At 58.8% G+C, this 14,377-nt stretch overlaps 2 protein-coding genes across 4 annotated transcripts in view; one reads left to right on the top strand and one right to left on the bottom strand.

The window, feature by feature from the left end:
- Positions 1–10,918, top strand: part of TNXB (tenascin XB) — a 72,200-nt gene extending 61,282 nt beyond the window's left edge. For both annotated transcript variants that reach the window (XM_064283993.1, XM_064283991.1), the window contains 18 exons: positions 1,082–1,399; positions 1,762–2,085; positions 2,676–2,963; positions 3,405–3,683; positions 5,157–5,441; positions 6,514–6,837; positions 7,162–7,497; positions 7,977–8,099; positions 8,221–8,364; positions 8,542–8,661; positions 8,768–8,911; positions 9,003–9,133; positions 9,246–9,378; positions 9,470–9,621; positions 9,711–9,807; positions 9,902–10,063; positions 10,142–10,305; positions 10,636–10,918. In XM_064283993.1, the coding sequence (XP_064140063.1) occupies positions 1,082–1,399; positions 1,762–2,085; positions 2,676–2,963; positions 3,405–3,683; positions 5,157–5,441; positions 6,514–6,837; positions 7,162–7,497; positions 7,977–8,099; positions 8,221–8,364; positions 8,542–8,661; positions 8,768–8,911; positions 9,003–9,133; positions 9,246–9,378; positions 9,470–9,621; positions 9,711–9,807; positions 9,902–10,063; positions 10,142–10,305; positions 10,636–10,737 (3,626 nt within the window). In that variant the 3' untranslated portion in view covers positions 10,738–10,918. The remainder of the gene's footprint in view (positions 1–1,081; positions 1,400–1,761; positions 2,086–2,675; positions 2,964–3,404; positions 3,684–5,156; positions 5,442–6,513; positions 6,838–7,161; positions 7,498–7,976; positions 8,100–8,220; positions 8,365–8,541; positions 8,662–8,767; positions 8,912–9,002; positions 9,134–9,245; positions 9,379–9,469; positions 9,622–9,710; positions 9,808–9,901; positions 10,064–10,141; positions 10,306–10,635) is intronic.
- A 21-nt stretch (positions 10,919–10,939) lies between these two features.
- Positions 10,940–13,493, bottom strand: LOC100658069 (steroid 21-hydroxylase). 2 transcript variants are annotated; one of them, XM_064283979.1, is made up of 10 exons: positions 13,292–13,493; positions 13,123–13,212; positions 12,833–12,987; positions 12,649–12,744; positions 12,447–12,551; positions 12,251–12,337; positions 11,886–12,089; positions 11,475–11,653; positions 11,291–11,394; positions 10,940–11,205 (listed from the first exon to the last, which is right to left on the bottom strand). In XM_064283979.1, the coding sequence occupies exons 1-10, from the start codon at positions 13,491–13,493 to the stop codon at positions 10,940–10,942; spliced, it is 1,488 nt and encodes a 495-aa protein (XP_064140049.1). The 2 variants fall into 2 exon arrangements, with proteins under 2 accessions (XP_064140049.1, XP_064140055.1); XM_064283985.1 differs by lacking the exon at positions 13,123–13,212.
- Positions 13,494–14,377: the final 884 nt, after the last annotated feature.

Below are 14,377 nucleotides of genomic sequence, written 5' to 3'. Positions count from 1 at the left end.
AACCAAAATCCCCCATAATGCTGATATTTCTGGTCCACTGACCTCACTTTGAGTAGCAAGCCTCTTCACAACAAAGGAGTATGGACCTTTTCTTAGAATTTGTTGAAAAGTATTTAACTAACATCATCACTCCTCACTGAGGCCTGGTTGCTCTCTAGCTGAGCAGAGCTGGGACGGGAGTTGACAGGGGTCAGGCTGCAGCGTGTCCTGACAGTCACACCCAGTCTCCTGGTTCGATTGTTGACAGGTTTATTGATCTACTGGGTCAACAAAAACAGAGCTGGGTGCTGGGCACTGTGGGAAGTCACTGGGGCAGCCCTTGATACAACAGACATACTAGTTCTTGTCCTAATGGGGTCACTGGCATGGGGTCAGGCAGTGAGCAAAGGAACTGGAATGTGGGGCAGAGATTGTAGGGCCAGGACAGGACAAGGCAGGGCCTCCACAGCCACCTGATATTGGTGACGCCTGAGAGCTGAGGCCTTAAGATTGGACAGGGCTTATCCAGACAGCACAGCATTGGAGGAGGATGAAGAGGGTGTCAGATCACTGTCACAGCAGGGCAAAGGCCAGGAGCCTGGAAACAACATTTTGCTCGGAGGAGCTGGGATTCTTTTGTAGGATATCATTTGGGCAGGGAGATAGTCTTGAGATGTGTCTGGAGGGGAGGGGACGACTCGTGGAGTATGGGATTTCTTCCAGGGGTAAGGAGGGCAGTTGTACAATTTTAAGCTGGAGACCAACACCATCATACTTGTATTTAAAAAAAAAAAAAAAAAATCATTCTGGCTGTTTGGTGAAAAATGGATGGGAGGGGGAACAAACTTGGAGTAGGGAGACCAGGAGGAAGGCAGTAACCCGAGTGAGAGGAGATGGTGGCCCAAACCAGGAAAGTGGGGTGGAGGTGGGGAAGGCCAGGGCTCCAGGAGGAACCTAGGAGAACTGACAGCACTCTGAGCCCAGTGGCAGCTGGGAGGAGGAGTCTGGGACACTCCTTGGTCTGGCTGGAGAGTGAGTTCTGAGTTGCCTTTACCAAGGTGGGAACCCAGCACCTGTCCCCTCTGTCTCTGTCTCTCTCCAGAGGATGAAGTTAGGACTACCCCAGCCATACCCACGGCTGCCCCTGAGCCTCCCTTCAAGCCACGCCTGGGGGAGCTGACCGTGACCGACGCCACCCCCGACTCCCTGCACCTGTCCTGGACGGTCCCCGAGGGCCACTTTGACCACTTCCTGGTCCAGTACAGGAACGGGGATGGGCAGCCCAAGGCGGTGCAGGTGCCAGGGCACGAGGATGAGGTCACCATCTCGGGCCTGGAGCCGGACCAGAAGTACAAGATGAACCTGTACGGTCTCCACGGTGGCCAGCGTGTGGGCCCCATCTCTGTCATCGGGGTGACTGGTGAGTGGAAGGTGGAGGCCCCAGGGAGAGAACCCAGTGGGAGGGTCACCCTGTCTCGTAATGGTGGCCATGGTACCTTCGTGCCTTTTTCCTGCGGCTCCCCGAGGTCTGACTGTTCCTCCTGGGCAGAGAAGGGCGGCTGTGAGCCGGGCTGGTGGCTACTACCTGTTGCCCCACCTGACCTGGGGCTCCGGGCATGTTTATGAGGTGTTGACCCAGCAGGACCACCCTGCTCAAGAACAGGCTTCTCTGGACTGACCTCAGGTCCCAGTCTTGGCCAGGGCTTCTCTATCCATGTCCCCGAGGACCCAAGGACATCTCACAGGGCCCCTGCCTCACCCTCTCTGTGTCTCCCTTCTCAGCTCCGGAGAAAGAGACCCCCACCCCCACAGAACCCACCACTGAGGCCCCGGAGCCCCCTGAGGAGCCACTCCTGGGGGAGCTGATGGTGACAGGATCCACCTCGGACTCGCTGAGCCTCTCCTGGACTGTCCCCCAGGGCCACTTCGAGGCCTTCACCGTGCAGTTCAGGGACAGAGAGGGGCAGCCCCAGGCCGTGCGTGTGGGGGGCGAGGAGCGTGAGGTGACCGTGCAGGGCCTGGAGCCCGGGCGCAAGTACAAGATGCACCTGTACGGGCTCCACGAGGGGCGGCGCGTGGGCCCCGTGTCCGCAGTGGGCACAATTGGTAAGTGAGGGCCAGGCCTGATTCCTGCATTTTTCTGTTGTTCTTGCTGTTTTTCATATCTCAGCCCACCTCACAGATGGGCACTAATTTTTCTTCTGTCTTGGTTCTTGAATTGTGTGAGGATTAATGGGAATTGTATGGAGTTCGTTGGGCATGTAATTATGCCTCATGATTGCTAGCTTTTCTTCCTCTAATCATGATCTGAGACCTCGGACTTGCTCAGTTGTTGAAATGTGGCTTTCTGGCTGGGTAATACAGTGCCCCAGACCATGGCTCGGGAATAAATGGCCTGTGTCTGAATCCTGCCTCCAAACACACCATGTGATTTTGTGGCAGTTTCTTAACCTCTCCATGCCTCCCATCCCTGCAAAACGGGGATGATAAAAATATGATAATAATGATAGCACCGATTCTGTACACAGTGTGAGGCACACACTGTGTGTAAACTGCTTACAACAATGCCTGGCACACAGTTATCGTTCGAGAAGGGTTTGCTATCTAAGTGTTAATCTCACAGCCTGAGGACAGCCTTCCCTCCTAGGGCGCAGGGGCCTGTTTGCGGACCCCTCAGCCTCCCTGCTTTCTTCCAGCCCCCATGCCCACCGAGCCCCCGAAGGAGCCCCGCCTGGGTGAACTGTCTGTGGCAGCCGTGACCTTGGACACTGTACACCTCTCATGGACAGTGGCCCAGGGCCCCTTCGACTCCTTCCTGATCCAGTACAGGGATGTGCAGGGGCAGCTCCAGACAGTGCCCGCTGGCAGAGAGCTCCGCGAAGTCACCGTCTTAGACCTGGAAGCAGCCCGAAAGTACAAGTTCCTCCTTTTCGGACTCCAGGATGGGAAACGCCGGGGCCCAGTCTCTGTGGAGGCAAAGACCCGTGAGTGAGGGCTGGAGGCCACCTGTGGGCTGGGAGATTCGTGGCCGCCCTTCGCCCTCTTGTGGCGACAGTTGGAATTTCATGTTCCTGTGTGTGCGCTCTGAGTCGGCACTGGGTTTGGGTGGGTGCCCTGCACTCCAACCTCTCAGGACCTCAGGGTCATTTACTTACTGGATCCAGTGACTTCCAGGCCTTGGGCTCCCTTCCTTCCCTCCACTGCCATCCTTCTTTCTACCCCTCCTACATGCCGAGGATCACTTGCTTTATCCCCTAGCTTCTCTTCCATCCCTCACCTCTGCCTCCCCGCTTCCTCCCAGCTTGGGGGAACCCCCATTCCTAACCACCAGCTCACAGAACCCCAGCACCCAGCGCAAGCTCGGTAGTCTGCCAGGTTCCATCACCATTTCTGTCACTCTCCATGCACCGCACTCTCTTTTCCAGTTTCAGACGTGAAAACTTCCCCCCGCCTGGGGGAACTGACAGTGACAGATGTCACCCCTGACTCTGTGGGCCTCTCGTGGACAGTACCCGAGGGCGAGTTTGACTCCTTCATGGTCCAGTACAAGGACAAGGATGGACAGCCCCAGGTGGTGCCTGTGGCCGCAGACCAGCGCGAGGTCACCGTCCCCAGCCTGGAGCCCAACAGGAAGTATAAGTTCCTGCTCTATGGCCTGGCAGGCAGGAAGCGGCTGGGGCCTGTCTCTGCCGATGGCACCACTGGTGAGCACCCACACTGCCTCCCACCTTTTCCAAACCTGTCTCAGCTCAACCCTCCCAGAGCTGGCCTATGGCCTTGCCATAAAATACATTCTCCTGTGTTCAGCCTTGCCATAAAAATCATATCAACAAAAACGAACATTTATTGAGCCTCAAATATGTGCCATGATTCCCTGGGTGGTGCACATGGTTAAGTGCTTGGCTACTAACTGAAAGGTGGGCGGTTTGAATCTACCTAAAGGCACCTTGAAAGAAAGGCCTGGAAGTCTACTTCTGAAAGGTCACAGCCATTGAAAACCCTATGAAGTACAGTTCTACTCTGAAACACATGGGGTCCCCATGAGTCAGAAGCAACTTGATAGCAAGTAGTTTGTTTTTTGGTTACTGTGTGCCAGGCACTATTCTCTGCATTTTACATGCATTATTTCTCGTATTAGTTGACTGCCGATGTAATAAAAAGAACACAGGCTTTGGCACCAAGCAGACCTGTGTTCAAATTGCAGTTCTAACCCTTGCCAGCTGTGTGTGCCAGCTGTGTGGCCTCCTCATTCTCCGACCCTTGGTTTCCTCACCTGCATAAAGGTTATGAATAGACCATTGACACTCAGTAAATGATCACATCCTCCTCCCTCCGGCCCGGCCCAACTCTGAGGCAAGAGATGGAAAATAGAGGAGAACTTGGCTGCAGAAAAGACTATGGAAAAATCCACTGTCATTATGCCGTGACTCAGCGCCCCCCACCCAAGGAGAGGTGGGGCAGGTCACTGACCCTTACCCCATTCTCAGGACCATGAGTCACCCTGGCCAGACAAGGATGGGGCATGCAGCCAGTTGGGCCTGGGGCCCTCAGACTCCATAATTCTCCTCCCCAAGCCCTCATTATGGGGGCCCCCAACAGTCAAAACCCACCCACAGTGGGGCAAGTCTCTTCCCAGCTCTGCCTCTGGCTTCCTCCCTGGCCCACCTGGCTTCCCCTGATCCTAGTGTTCATGCACTGCTGGGAGGTGGGTGGGAAGGGAGGCCGTTGCCCCGGGTGATGGGAGCCCATGAGCTTGGCTGGCTGCCTCGCCCTTTGAGGGTGCCTCCCTGACAACCTCAGATCCACCCCAGGAGTCTGTCTCAGCTCTGGCTGCACCCTGGTCAGGGGGCTGGGGACCAGGGCAACTCAAGGCCTGAGAACTGAGGCGCTGCTCAGCCTCACCATTCACCCTCCTCACATGATGAGCTTTTATGTATGTGCTGCACCCTTAATCAGAGCAGGAAAGGGGGAGGGGGAGACTGTGCTGGTTGGCCAGCCCAGCAGGCCATCATTCCCATAGGGCAATAGGGCAGGACAAAAGCAGACCTCTCTCCTCAGGTGGATTTCCCTGAGGTCACACTTCGGGGACCTCTCCCCAGACCCTCATGCCCCCCAGAAGTTACCAGGGCCAAGGTGAAAGCTGCTCTTGACTAAGAGCCTCCCCCTGCCCTCCACAGCTCCCCTGAAGGAAGAGCAGCCCCCACCTCGCCTCAAGGAGCTGACAGTGACTGACAAGACTTCAGACTCCCTGCGCCTCTCATGGACAGTGGCCCAGGGCTCCTTCGACTCCTTCGTGGTCCAGTACAGGGACACAGATGGGCAGCCCCAGCTGGTGCCTGTGGCTGGAGACCAGCACGAGGTTACCGTGGATGGCCTGGAGCCGGGCAGGAAATACAAGTTCCTGCTCTATGGGCTCCTCGGAGGAAAGCGCCTGGGCCCTGTCTCTGTCCTGGGAGTGACAGGTGAGCAGGTGGCTGTCCTTCTCGGACTTGACAAAACATTGCCTGGCAGCCTTGGCATGGCCGGCCTGAAGGGGTTTCCTTGTGCCTTTGGGCTGAAGAGGAAGGGTGGGCAGAGTGGGCAGGTGGCTGTGCAGGGCAGGGAGGAAGGAAGACGGCTTCCTGAGGTGTCAGTGCTGACTTTCATCCAGGGCCAGTCAAATGCAGGAGCCAGGCCAGGTGGGAAGGAAAGGCCCAGCAGTGGTTCCTGGGCCTGCTCCCTGCCCCACTGCTGCCGGCTGCTCCCATTAATTGACTGGGGCAGCTGTTATCTGCCAGCAGAGCGGCCTTGACAGAGAGCAGCAAATGCCTCTCCCATGGACAAGTCTGGAGCATTTTCTCCAGTGGAAAATTACGGGACACACCCACACAAAAACCTGTTGCCATGGAGTCAGCTACCCTGTAAGACAGAGGGAGATAATGGCAACCTATGAGGTGGTTGCGTTTATGGAGCAGGTTCCTCTGCTGGGCCACATGGGCTTGACCTGGCGGGCATGATTTGCCCCCATGGTGCTTCCCAGCCAGTCCCCCATCCTCTCACCCTTGGCTCTTCTAGAATATGCAGCTGCACGTGGTCTGAGCTTAGGGGTGGCCAAGCCATTCCTAGCTTGAGCGATGAGCATGGGCTTCCCACATGGCGGCATAGCTTGTGCAAACATCCAGAGGTGGGTCTGATAGGACACGGGAGTGCAGAACGGAACAGCAAGTGGCTAATTCAGACACAGCAAAGGAATGCCACAAAGGAGTAACGGGCCACCACAGCCTCCTGAGCAGAGGACGAGCCATAGTGTTGGGGCTCAGAGAAGCCCTAGAGGTGGTAGGCATCAGTGCTGAAGCAAGGGTCGGGGGTTCAAGAGAAGGAAGGTACTAGAAGAGCCTTGGTCCCTCTCTTCTCTCTACCTGGCTGCCATGGCCAGGATTTGTAAAGTCCCGCCTCAGCCTGGGCCAGTCCTGGAGCCCATTTGCGGGGAAGAGATGAAGAGGGAAGGGCCCCATGCACCCCACTCACCTGCTTCCCTGGGCTTCACCTATTCAGCCCCAGAAGAGGATACACCAGCCACCTGGCACCCTGCCACAGAGGCCCCTGAACCCCCTGAAGAGCCTCGCCTGGGGGCACTGGCAGTGACTGACGTGACCCCAGACTCTCTGCACCTCTCGTGGACAGTGGCCCAGGGCCCCTTTGACTCCTTCGTGGTCCAGTATCAGGACGCAGATGGGCAGCCCCAGGCTTTGCTGGTGGGCAACAACCAGCACAAGGTCCTGGTCTCGGGCCTGGAGCCCAGCACCACCTACAAGTTCTTCCTCTACGGCCTCCGTGAAGGGGCGCGCCTGGGGCCCATCTCAGCCGAGGCCACCACAGGTACTGCCAGGCCAGGGCCAGCTGCTTTGCCTCGCCCACCTCTAGTTTGAACCTGGGAAGGGTGAAGGGGTGCCTAGAAGTGGTGATGTAGGGAAAGAGCATGAGGAGGGCACTGTGGAGGGTGGAAGGGGTGGACTGTGTCTGAGCAGCTCTTGGCACTACACAAACATGTTGCTGTTATGGCTTCTTCCTGTGGGTGTGAGCCCCTCCTTAGCTCCATTTTGCGGATGAAGAAGTAGGTGGGGTGGCAGAAGGGACCTGCCCAGGTCACCAAGCCAGTGTGTTTCTGTCTCCAAACCCTTCTCTCCCTTCCACTCCATACAGGGCCAGCTCCTGCCGGGCAGACCCCAGGGGAGCCAGGGCCCCACCTGTCACAGCTATCGGTGACTGACGTGACCACCAGTTCCCTGCGGCTCAACTGGGAGGCCCCACCTGAAGCCTTCGACTCCTTCCTGCTCCGCTTTGGGGTCCCATCACTGAGCACTCTGGAGCCGCACTCACGTCCTCTGCTGCAGCGGGAGCAGACGGTGCCAGGGGCGCTGCGCTCGGCTGTGCTCAGGGACCTGCGACCCGGGACCCTGTACAGTCTCACATTGTATGGGCTGCGTGGGCCCCACAAGGCTGACAGCATCCAGGGCACCGCCCGCACCCTCAACCCAGGCAAGGCCCCACGCCAGGCACACACGCTGGGCCCCAAGTGGGGGTCTTTGTACTCCGTATGGCAGGACCTGTAGCGCCTGGCTGGCACAAATGGTTACGCACTCGACTCTAGCCGAAAGGTTGGTGATTTGAACCCACCCAGAGACGCCTCAGAAGATGAGCCTGGCTATCTGCTTCCGAAAGATTACAGCCTTGAAAACCCTGTGGAGCAGTTCTACTCTGCACACATTGGGTCACCATGAGTTGGAATCTTTTTGATAGCGAGTAACAACGACATGGTGGGACCTAGTGCCTCAGCCAGGAGGAAATTGGTAGTTGGTGAAAGGCTTGGAGGGATCTAGTGCAACTTCCATATCTAGGGTCTAGAGGAAAGGGGTGGTGGTGGGCATGTCCAGGGCACATCCAGGGAGAAAAAGGAGGGAGTGAATCCTGGCCCTCCCTGCACTGCACCCTCATCATCATTCCTTGCCCCCCACCAGTTCTGGAGAGCCCCCGTGACCTCCAATTCAGTGACATCGGGGAGACCTCAGCCATGGTCAACTGGATGCCCCCACTATCCAGGGCGGACAGCTTCAAAGTCTCCTACCAGCTGGCAGATGGAGGTGACACCCTTTTGCCCATGTCTGCCTTTGCTTTCGTTTCTCCTGGCCCCCTGCCCTGTGCCTACCCTCGAACTCCTCTCGGGTTCCTTGGGTAGTCTCCCAACCCACAGCATTCTTTCAGGGGAGCCACAGAGCATGCAGGTGGACGGCCGGGCCCGGACCCAGAAACTCCAGGGGCTGATCCCAGGTGCCCGCTATGAGGTTACAGTGGTTTCAGTTCGAGGCTTTGAAGAGAGCGAGCCTCTCACAGGCTTCCTCACCACAGGTGAGGGGGACAGGGATATGGGACAGGAGGTGGGGGACGAGAAGAGAACCTAGGTAGGGATTGAGAGTGAATGGGATGGGGGAAGGGAGGCATTGGAGGCTCTGATTTTGGGCCTGGGATGGTGCGGGGGGGTGGAGGGGAGCAACAGGGAACAGCTCTAAGCCCCTCTCCTCCCAGTTCCTGATGGCCCCACCCAGCTTCGTGCACTGAACTTGACGGAGGGATCTGCCCTGCTGCACTGGAAGCCCCCCCAGGCCCCAGTGGACAAATACAATGTCCAGGTCACAGCCTCAGGGGGTGAGTGGGGACTGAGGCCTCTGGAGGGGCTCGTCCAGGGTGGAGGGAGAGTGGGCTGGACCTGGCAGGGCCTGGAGAGCAGCAGCTGACGCCTGCCCCCTCCCAGCCCCATCTCAACAGGGCTCCGCCCCGGGTAGCGCCGTGGACTACCCCCTGTACGATCTTGTGCTCCACACCAACTACACCGCCACTGTGCGTGGCCTTCGGGGCCCCAACCTCACCTCCCCGGCCAGCATCACCTTTACCACAGGTACAACCTCTGGGGAGTGCGGGGCAGGAGAAAGGGGTGAGAGAGCTGGAATGGGCATCCCTCATCATCTCTTCCCACCGTCCCCTCCCAGGGCTGGAGGCCCCCCAGGGCTTGGAGGCCAAAGAGGTGACCCCCCGCACAGCCCTGCTCACTTGGACTGAACCCCCAGTCCCGCCCACAGGCTACCTGCTCAGCTTTGACACCCCTGGTGGACAGACCCAGGTGATCCACCCCTGCCGCACTCCCCTGCCCCTTGCCTCTGGTCCAGGAGGTGCTGCCTCTGCCTCTCCTGTGGGCTCTTCCATCCCCTGACTTGCCCTTGTCTGTCCCACAGGAGATACTGCTTCCTGGAGGCATCACCTCTCACCAGCTCCAAGGCCTCTTTCCCTCCACCCCCTATAGTGTCCAGCTCCGGGCCGTGTGGGGCCAGAGCTTCTCACCACCTGTGTCCACCACCTTCATCACCGGTACTGGGGCCTGGGGACTGAGGTGGGGCTTGCGGGGTGGCCGGGGTGGAGGGCTTGGAAAGGGGACTGACCCTTCCTTCTCCTCTCCCAGGTGGACTGCAGATCCCCTTCCCCCGGGACTGTGGGGAGGAGATGCAGAACGGTGCCGGCACCTCGAGGACCACCACCATCTTCCTCAACGGCAACCGTGAGCGGCCCCTGAACGTGTTTTGTGACATGGAGACAGATGGGGGTGGCTGGCTGGTGAGTGGCAGCAGGAAGTCTGGGGGCCCACACAGGGCAGAGGCTGCTGCTCCAGGAGTCAGAGGCTGATGGTGCCACGTGCCTCCCAGGTGTTCCAGCGCCGCATGGACGGACATACAGACTTCTGGAGGGACTGGGAGGACTACGCCCACGGCTTTGGGAACACCTCCTGGGAGTTCTGGCTGGGTCAGTGCCTCACAGGGATTGGAGGACCAGGGAGAGAGTGGGGATCCCATGGGCACTCAGACCCTGATGAGGGTTTGCCCCCCTCTGCCCCCAGGCAACGATGCTTTGCACAGCCTGACCCAGGCTGGTGACTACTCCATGCGTGTGGACCTGCGGGCTGGGGACGAGGCTGTGTTCGCTCAGTACGACTCCTTCCAAGTAGACTCAGCTGCTGAATACTACCGCCTCCACCTGGAGGGCTACCATGGCACCGCAGGTAAGAGGTGGCTGTGGCGTGGGGGTAGGAGGGGCCCCAGAGGGAAGACCCTCATTGCTCCTTACCATCCCTGCCCAGGGGACTCCATGAGCTACCACAGTGGCAGTGTCTTTTCCACCCGTGACCGAGACCCCAACAACTTGCTCATCTCCTGTGCTGTCTCCTACCGCGGGGCCTGGTGGTACAGAAACTGCCACTACGCCAACCTCAACGGGCTCTATGGGAGCACGGTGGACCACCAGGTGAAGGGCCAGGGAGGCAACTTGAGCTGAGGAGGTTGGGGATCGGCCTGCCTGGGTTTGAACCCAGCAGTGTGACAGGATCCCTGAGTTTCCGAGAGTTACTGAGCCGTTGGGTACATCAGGGATGTCATCTATGAAAGCGGGTAATAATGCCAGTTTCACAGTAGGGAGATGATTTATTGGATGCTGCAGGCCAGTTCAGGATTAAACCTCAGTCCTCTGAGTTGAGGGTGAAGGAGGCAGGGAGAGAGATGGTTGAGTGATTAATGAGAACCTCCCCCCAAAATGGGACATCTGGCTTTGACTCTCTCTCCACCACCCCCTTCTCAGGGAGTGAGCTGGTACCACTGGAAGGGCTTCGACTTCTCGGTGCCCTTCACGGAAATGAAGCTGAGACCGAGAAGCTACCGGCCCCCGACCTGGGGAGGCTGAGCCGCTGCCCACCTCTCTCGGCCCCAGCACGACTGCCGAGCACTGAGGGGTCGCACCGAGAGAAGTCAGGGGCCGCCTTCACCATCCAGCCACCGGAGGATGCCTTCTCCGCCCGCGATCTCACAGCACTATGTTTACAGGGGGGAGGGGAGGGATTTGTACGGGAGCAATAAAAAGAGAAACTGAGGCTCGCGGCCGGCAGTCATTGGCTCTCTCCCAGGCCAGGTGCACCGGCGCCCCGGGGCTGCAGCCGCACCTGGAAAGGCTGCGTCTGGAGGGAGACGGCACAGTGGGGCCGGGGCTGCAGCGAGGGCAGGGCGCCGGCGGCCGGCAGCAGCGTGAAAGCCCGGAGCAGCTGCATCAGCACCACAAAGATCTCGAGGCGCGCCAGCGGCTCCCCTAGGCACACGCGCGCGCCGCAACCGAAGGGCAGCGCGCTGGGGTGCGCGCCAGGCTCCAGGAAGCGCTCTGCAGGCGGGCGACAGACTAGAGTCAGGGCCGCCCAGACCCGCCTCCGCCCGCGCAGCAGGCCCGGCCCGCCGACGCCACCTACCGGGCCAGAACTCGTGCGGCCGCTCCCAGACCGTCTCGTCGAGATGGGAGCCTAGGAGGTTGGGGATGACGACCATGCCCTCGGGAATGTCGTAGCCCAGGATGCTGGCGGAAGGGCAGAGTTAGAGACAGGCCAGGACCTCCCTTGGGCCTTCCGCACAGATCCCTACCCCCTCGGAAGCCACCTGCTGGGCCGCGTGGTGCGGTGGGGCAAGGCCAGGGGCACAGAGGACCGCAGGCGAAGCACCTCCTCGATGGTAGCGTTGAGCAAGGGCAGCCGCGCACGATCCTTATACTTGATCCAGGAGTTCGAGGTACTAGGGCCCAGCTCACGATCCAGCTCCTCCTGCAGTCGCTGCTGAATCTGGAAAACGGGACAAACCTGGTGTCGGGTGTCTGAACCCTGCCCCCATCCCTGCCCAGGCTGCCCAGCCCCTGGCCATGCCCCAGCACCCCCAGCTCAGCCCACGTTCTGGTTAGAAGGTGCCCCTCTGGACTGACACAGCCGGTGGAGGTCGTACTGCTCTGAGCAGAAGCAATCGGTCGTCTGCCCTGGCCTGGCTGCCAGGAGTCTTTGGGCCTGCCCCTCAGTGCACCTCAGGGTGGTGAAGCAAGAACGTCACTGCCCAGGAGAGGGTGGTTGCTGTGGTGTCCGTGCCACCGATGAACAGGTCCACTGTAGACATGTGCACGTGGCTTTCACGGAGCTCCCCTGTGCTGCCCTCTTCCATGCTGTGCTTCCTCAGCCCTTGCAGCATGTAGTCCATCATGTCCCTGCACTGGCCGGCCACCAGGCTGTCCTGGGGGACGAGCGGAAGTGGGGCTGGCTGTTGGGTTGGGGTGGGAGGGGCTGAGGGTGGCAGCAGGTCCAGGGCTGGGGGGACTCCAGAGAACCTGCCTAGCCCTGGGCAGTGGCATCCCTGCAGAGGGCCTGGCAAGGAGCCCACAGTGCAGTTCCCACCTTGTGCCGCCTCAGCTGCTCCTTCACCATGTGGTCTCTCTTCTCCAAGGCCCGCTTCATCCTCCACAGACCTGGGGTGGGGAAGAACTGGGGCAGGAACCAAGAGTGTGTAGTTGTTGGGAAGGAAGCCTGCTTCCTCACCCTGACTTGTCATCCCCATGCCAGGATCTGGGGTGTCTGGGCTTTACCTCCTTACCCTGAGAAAGGGAACAATGTCCAAAATTTGGATGGACCAGTGGTCCCAGGTACTTAACAAGTCCTGGACGCAGTCATGAAAGGCACGCACTAGAGAGTCCTCCTGCTGGAAAAAGAGGGAGCCCTTTCAGTTCAGGCCCAGGAAGGGGTCAGGGAGGAGCTAGGGATGGGCTGGAGGTATGTGAGGGCAACAGAGTCCAGACCTTGTCTCCAAAAATGAGGTAGCAGATGATGGTACAGGTGAGCAAGGATAGTTCCTTATAGATGGCCACGGGGGCACCAGCCTGGGCTCTCATGCGCTGTGGAGAAGAAAGTGAGCTAAGTAGGCCAGGGGGCAGCTGGGAGAGGTGAGGCTGACCTGGGGTAGCTGTGGGAGGCCAGACTCACCTCACAGAACTCCTGGGTCAGCTCCTGCACAAGAGGCTCCATGGAGCTTCGGATACCCAGCAGCAGAGCTGAGCGGGTGAGCTTCTTGTGGGCCTTCCAGAGCAGGGAGTAGTCCCCTAATGACACATCCTGGTAGTCCAGAGACACCAGCTTATCTGTGGAGGAGGGGGAAGAGGATAGGTACTGACCCAGGAATCCAGGGGCCTGGCACTTCCCTCTAGGCCTCACACTCCAGCCCTCTGCCTCCTCCAGCCCCATTTCTTCCCTCAAGAAATGCCCCTGCCCCTTACAGGATGGTGTCTGGGGTCTGCCAGCAAAGTCCACCCACTTCTTGACCATGGCCTCCTCAATGGCCCTCTTGGAGTTCAGCACCACCACCTCTGGGAAAGAGCCAGAGCAGGGTTTCAGCAGGGAGAGGACCCCACCAGCCGGCTCCCATGGAAGGGAGGAGGCACTCACCTTGCAGCCCCAGGCGGAGCCTGTAGACAGGCCCGAGGTTCTGAGTCAGGCCAAGCAGGTAGAAGGGAAGATTGGGCTGCAGCAGGTGCAGGAAGCCCGGGACGAGCGGTGGGAGGCGGAGGGTCCTAAGCATCCACCAGCCCCATAGCAGGCGGGCAGCAGCCAGCAGGGGCAGCAGCAGCAGCAGCCCCAGGAGCAGCATGGCCGAGACCCACGCAGAGGCCCCAGTACAGCCACTTACAGCTCTTGAGCTCCTGCTAGCCAACTTGGGCTGTTTTGGGACCTCTGATCCCTCCCCTCAGGCTCCTTCTTGCCTTCCTGCCCACAGAGTGGTGCATTCCTGAAATGACACCAGTTCTTGGCCTTGGGGAGTCCCATTTCAAAGACCTCACCATCCATCAGAAGAAAGAAAGGGAAAGGCAGCCATGGCCTTGCTCCTGCAGTGGGAATCTGCCATCTGGCTCCACATCAACCATGCAGGCCAATGTGTCCACCCCCCTGCTGTCAGCCTGCACCCTCTCCCCCTACCACTCCACCTTGGACCAGCTTGTGGCTACAAAGTCTATCTCAGAGAGACTATGCCATTTCTTATAAGCCTTTCAAGATTGCCCAAAGAACAAAATGAAGAGAGTGGCTTGTGTGGTTTGGTTTTTTTTTAAAACCAGGGTGACTGTGGCCTGGTTTGCCTGGGGCCTCCCAGTGTACACCTGTAGCCGTGGTGTAATTATTAATAGTGCCCCTTTCACTCTTAGCTATGTCCAGGAGAAGATGAAGAATTACATGGTCTCCCATTTTGGAGCACTTACCATGACCAAACATTGGACTTTACTTTTATTAATCCACACTGTGGGGTCAGTACTACCACAAGCAGCTTGCCCACGAGCACACAGCTAGAAAGTGGCTGAGCCAGGATTCAGCCTTAGCAGTCTGGCTGCAGAATCTGTGCCCTTAACCATTAGAAGCATCTCTTTGGTTGCAAGGAAAAGAGACCAGCTTGAGCTGGCCTGAGCCAAAAGCAAGAACTGTTCTATGGATACAGGTTGTCTCACAGAATTCAAGAGCAGGAAAACAGGAGGGGACCTCATT

This window comes from Loxodonta africana, chromosome 1, assembly GCF_030014295.1.
Source record: "Loxodonta africana isolate mLoxAfr1 chromosome 1, mLoxAfr1.hap2, whole genome shotgun sequence".
Classification (NCBI taxonomy): domain Eukaryota; kingdom Metazoa; phylum Chordata; class Mammalia; order Proboscidea; family Elephantidae; genus Loxodonta; species Loxodonta africana.
The sequence above is the reverse complement of the archived record's forward strand: the minus strand, read 5'-3'. Positions and strand labels throughout refer to the sequence as shown.

Coding starts and splice junctions, on each gene's coding strand:
- LOC100658069 (XM_064283979.1), bottom strand. CDS start 13,493: ATGCTGCTCCTGGGGCTGCTGCTGCTGCTGCCCCTGCTGGCTGCTGCC. Junction 13,213..13,291: donor GCTCCGCCTGGGGCTGCAAG/GTGAGTGCCTCC, acceptor GCTCTTTCCCAG/AGGTGGTGGTGCTGAACTCC. Junction 12,090..12,250: donor AGCAGCTGAGGCGGCACAAG/GTGGGAACTGCA, acceptor CTCGTCCCCCAG/GACAGCCTGGTGGCCGGCCA.